Source organism: Cydia splendana, chromosome 3, assembly GCF_910591565.1.
Source record: "Cydia splendana chromosome 3, ilCydSple1.2, whole genome shotgun sequence".
Lineage (NCBI taxonomy): Eukaryota > Metazoa > Arthropoda > Insecta > Lepidoptera > Tortricidae > Cydia > Cydia splendana.
The window spans coordinates 25,035,730-25,041,288 of NC_085962.1; the positions used below are offsets into that span (position 1 = coordinate 25,035,730).

At 47.0% G+C, this 5,559-nt stretch overlaps 1 protein-coding gene across 1 annotated transcript; it reads left to right on the forward strand.

Annotated features, from left to right (window-relative positions):
- Nucleotides 1-356: 356 nt before the first annotated feature.
- Nucleotides 357-5,188, forward strand: LOC134806752 (uncharacterized). Its single transcript, XM_063780073.1, has 3 exons — nt 357-3,153; nt 4,291-4,776; nt 5,040-5,188. Exons 1-3 carry the CDS (start codon nt 462-464, stop codon nt 5,186-5,188), a joined length of 3,327 nt encoding a protein of 1,108 aa, XP_063636143.1. The 5' UTR covers nt 357-461.
- Nucleotides 5,189-5,559: the final 371 nt, after the last annotated feature.

The following is a 5,559-nucleotide window of genomic DNA, read 5'->3' on the forward strand; positions in this document are numbered from 1 at the left end:
AACGCAATGACTGTAACCTGTTTTGTGAGCCTAAATAAATTAAAAAAAAAAAAAAAAAATCGGTGTCCATGAAGTATTTGCCAGTGTCGTCGTTTTGGAATCTAGAGTGGTTTGCCCCCCCAGAATACGGAAGGCGGCATGGCGCCACAGCACGGGCGCTTGCCCGTCCTGTGGCGACATGGAGGATTGGAACCTCCTGGGGTAGTTCTCCATTTTCGTTTCCACTCATTTTTGGTTTGCTATTTTTAAGGAGGTATGCCCCTCCCTGACGCTTGTGACTGGACTCCCTCCAGCCACGCATCCCGTCGGCACGTCAGACACACCTTGGGATTGGGGTGATTGATATGTATTGACGCTGTACCTGCATGCTTCAGTAATAAACCAGTCATTGGTCCGAACTGTTGTTTTACTAAATACCTCACTGGCGACGACGCGAGAGTACCCACGCATTAAAAATAAATATGGCGAACTCTTATCTCGGTTCTTTGCCTAATTTCGACTACAAATCCGGAGAATGGTCTATTTTTAAAGGCAAATTAACTCAGTTTTTCAAAGTAAATGCTAATAGTATTACAGCCGATAACAAATGTGCAGTGTTAATAACGCATCTTTCGGACGATTCGTATCGCTTGGCACGTAATCTCGTGTACCCTCGTGATTTAGAAGTGCATACGTATGACGAACTTATTGCTGTTTTAGATAAACATTTTAAAATTAAAAAGTGTTCGTTTGCTAATAAGGCGAAGTTCTACAGTGCGACGAAGAAACCAGACGAGTCTTTAGGAGACTGGGCGGCGCGGCTACGCGGGTTGGCAAGTCATTGCGACCTGGGCAACGCCCTGGAGACGGTGCTGACGGACCGTTTCGTCCTCGGTCTGGGTTCTGGCCCCGAGCGCGATAAGTTGTTTGAACAAGACGCGGCGACCCTTACGTTCGTCAAGGCGCTGGAGGTCGCGGAGCAAGCGGCTAGTGCTAGGCAAGCCCAGGTGGTGGTAGGCGAGAACGGCAGTATCGGCAACGTGCCGATAAAGGAGGAGCCGGTTTTCCGTGCGGCGAGCGCGGCGATCCCTGGGCGCGGCGGCGCCCGTGGTCGCGCCAGCCGCGGTGGCGGAGCTGGTGCCGGTCGTGTTACGGATATCGCATCGGGTTCCAAATGGCATGAACGTGATGACGTCAATAGGTGTAATATTTGCGGTATGAAGAACCACAGTGCGGAAACGTGTCGTTATAAAGGTTATAAGTGCGGCAAGTGCGGTGTTAAGGGACACTTAAAGAAAGTATGCAAACTAAGATTTCACAATATCCAGGCACAGGAAGGAGAATCGGAAACTTCTTGCGAGGACTGTGAGGAGTGTGCGCTATACAATTTAAGGTATGAACATTACGATCCCATTATTTTAACTGTATTAATCAACGGTGACAAATTTTATATGGAACTAGACTCGGGTTCGGGTATAAGTGTGATTTCCGATAAATGTTATAAACAATATTTTTCTCATATTCAGTTACATAAGTGTAACATTAAGTTATGTGTTTATAACGGGCATAAAATGACGCCAATGGGTGTATTGTTAGTAAATGCTGAGTACAATTCAATTAAAGACGTCCTTAAGATATATGTGATACCTAAAGGAGGTCCACCCTTAATTGGTCGTGATTTTATGACTAAATTCGGCATTAAAGTTACTACTGAGGAATATTATAATAATAATAGTATAGCCACTGACCATTACGCCGGGGAGGTTCAACAATTATTACATTCTTATGCCGATTTGTTCAGCGAGGGATTGGGAAAATTTAATAAATTTAAAATCTCACTTCGCCTTAAAGAAAATGTTGTACCAGTTTTTTTTAAACCCCGACCAGTCCCCTTTGCCCTTAAGCACAGAGTCGATGAGGAACTCGAACGCCTTGTTGGTTTAGGTATATTAGTACCAGTGAACTTTTCGAAGTACGCGACTCCAATTGTTCCGGTTTTGAAGGAGAACGGGAAAATTAAAATTGCAGGCGATTATTCGGTAACGCTAAACAAAGACTTGGTTATTGACAAATACCCTATGCCGCGTATAGAAGAAGTGTTCGCGAAATTAGGAGGCGGCGAACGTTATACAAAACTAGATTTGAGCAATGCGTATAACCAATTCGTATTGAGTGACGAGTCCCGGGAGCTCACTACCATCAGCACCACGCGAGGGTTGTTCCAATACACCAGGCTCGTATATGGTCTGGCCAATGCGCCGGCTATATTTCAGAGAACAATGGAGACCCTGCTGGTAGGAATAGACGGAGTGAGCATCTGGCTGGATGACGTGTGTATCACAGGGCCGGATAAGGCGACTCATTTGGAAAGGTTGCGTGAAGTTTTGTTTCGAATTAAAGACGCCGGTTTAAAATTACAAAAAGATAAGTGCGAGTTTTTTAAATCGAGCGTCACATATTTAGGTTACGTCATTGACAAAAACGGCCTTCGAACATGTCCAAAAAAGATTGAGGCAATAGTTAATGCCCCTCGCCCAAATAATGTTCTGGATGTTAAGCGGTTTTTAGGGTTTATTAATTATTATCGGAAGTTTATACCGCGCGCCTCGAGTGTACTTAATCCGTTGCACGAGTTACTTAAGGTCGTTGCTATGTGGAGATGGGGCCCCGAGCAAGAGGAGGCATTCATCGCGATTAAACGTGAAATGGCTTCAGGCCGGGTTCTAACTCATTTTGATCCGGAAGCGCGACTGGTTTTGAGTGTTGACGCGGGACCTACCGGTCTGGGTGCCGTGATATCGCTTGGGCCGGAAGGTCACGAGCGACCCCTGGCTTTCGCCTCCCGGGCACTTACGCCCAGCGAGAAAAACTACAGCCAAGTGCACAAGGAAGCCGCAGCCATAGTGTACGGAGTGAAACATTTCCACCAGTACCTTTACGGGCGAAGTGAACCATTTGTACTCAAAACTGACCATCGACCCCTACTTGCCATATTTGGCAAGAAAAATGGCATATCCGTTATGGCTGCCTCCCGTTTGCAACGGTACGCTATTTACTTATCAGCCTACAACTACGTCATTAGTTACATTACTAGTGAAAAAAATGTTGTAGCGGACTATTTCTCTAGGGCACCGCCGAAAGTAGTAAATCCGTCGGAGTTAAACATTGACGAAGGTAGTTCGTATTTAAACTTTTTAGACGAGCAAACCTTGCCAATATCTTTTGAAGATATTAGGGCGGCGACGGCCTTAGACAAGACAATGAAAATTGTTATGAAGTACATTAAAAACGGGTGGCCGCGTAAAATTAAATGTAAGAATATTCAACCATATTTTAGATGTAAAACTGATTTAGAAGTCGAAAAGGGTTGTATTTTACGCGGTCATCGAATAGTTGTCCCTCCGGCTCATAGAGCACGCGTGTTAGAGGAATTGCATAGGGGACACTTAGGGATCGTAAAAACTAAGAGTATTGCGCGCGGTAAGCTTTGGTGGCCAGGTTTGGACTCCGATATAGAACGCATTGTGCAAAATTGCACCGTATGCAGTAAACTGCGGACCGCCCCACCCCGCTCGCCCCTCCCGTGGCCTAGCGCGCGCGCATGTTGGGAACGTCTTCACATTGACTACGTGCAGGTTGGGCAAAGGATGTACTTGGTCGTGGTAGATGCATTCAGCAAATGGTTGGAGTGTCTACATATGAGTAAAGATGTTTCGTCAAAATCCCTAATTGTAAAATTAAAATATCTATTTTCTACATTCGGCTTACCCAAAACTATAGTGTCAGATAATGACCCAAAAATAAATAGTGAATTATTTAGACATTTTTGTGCAGTTAACGGAATAAAATATTTAAACTCACCAATTTACCATCCCTGCAGTAATGGTCAGGCCGAAATATGTGCTAAGATTTCAAAAAAAATGATAAAATGTATTCAAAGTTGCGATGATAAAATGTCAACGGAGGCTATTAATGAGCGATTGTTAAGTTTTCTATTTGAATATCGCAACAGTGTCCATTGTAGCACTAACGAAACACCTGCAAAACTTATGTTCGGTAGGGATTTACGTAGTAAACTCGATTTAATGTTACCTAGCAAAGAAACCGATAGTAATAAAGTGCACGTTGGTTTAGCAGGTGCGCGTAAGTTTGATGTGGGCCAAGTTGTTTTAGTTCGATGTTTTGTTGCTCAAAAGCCTGTATGGCGAGTGGGAACAATAATAAATAAAGTTGGAAATAGGATGTTTACTGTAGACGTTAGAGGTATCGGTAAATGTATACGTCACGTCGATCAGCTGTTGCGATATTCAGGTGGGTCGCTTGCTGATAAGATTGATAATGCTGCGCAAGCAAACGACTCGCCGCCGCCGCCCGCGCCCGCGCCCGCGCCTTCCCCGCGCCCTTTGACCTTTTCGCCCGCTCCGGCTCAGGCGCCGACGGCACAGGCGTTGCAACCCTCACCCCCGCGCTCACCTATGTTATTGTCGAGGCCGGACGCAATTGAAAATATTGATCAAGAGATTAACGAACCACAAGATATTGCATCCGACAACGACTTTTATGAGTGTGATGATAATAATGTGGAGGGAGAGGAAACGGATCGACCGGTGCCAGAATTAGAAACGCTAAGCTCTGTACCCGCGAGCCCCGCGTCCGCCTCGGCTCCCGCGAGCCCTGCAGCGCCCGCGTCCCCCGCGGCCCCCGCGGACTCGCAACTGCTGCGCCCGCGAGCGCAGCAGCAGCACCTGGCTCAGAACGAGCAGACTGATAACCAGTCGGATCCGGTTCCGCGCCGATGTAATTTAAGGCCTAGAACTAAAAGGGTTAATTATAAATAATAATTGAAGTATAATATTTTATTATATTTCTTGAAGATACCTATACCTAAAATATTGTCTGTTTTGTTGTCAGGTTCCCAGAATAATGTGGGAGGAGTGATATGTATTGACGCTGTACCTGCATGCTTCAGTAATAAACCAGTCATTGGTCCGAACGGTTGTTTTACTAAATACCTCAAGAATCTTTTATAGTGGTTTTCTTCCACGTGATTTCCCTCTCAGTGAGCGGAATCCCCGGCCCACTCAGTGTGGGTTACGGGTTGCCCGACGATGGCCAAGGCCAACGTCCGTCTGCAGACTGCGAGACGGATCCGCCGCGCTTAGTAGCCGAAGCCACTCCCACTCCTCCCCCGGCCAGAGGGAATTCCTAATGGGTCCCATCAGCGTCCCAACAGGGACCTTGCGGCTCACACTGTGCCCTCTGCTACTCAGAGGGACACGTGGAGCCACCCGCCATTTATCTCGGTAGTCTGGCCCTTCATCCCCGGCCTGTCCGATATGGGAAGCCCTATTCGGCATAGCCCTGGGGAACACTGGCATAGCTACGCAGCCACTCCTCAGGGTATCAACCAAGGAACTGCTCCGTGGGCGAAGATCCGGAATATGTCCCCCGCAGCCGCCATTGGAGGCCAACAGCCCCCCCAGACGCGCAACAGATACGCGCGGCATCCGACGCGTGAGCCTCCCGATCCGCTAACACCGCCGACCCGCCCGGAGAGATGGATCTGCAATTGGGTTTCAC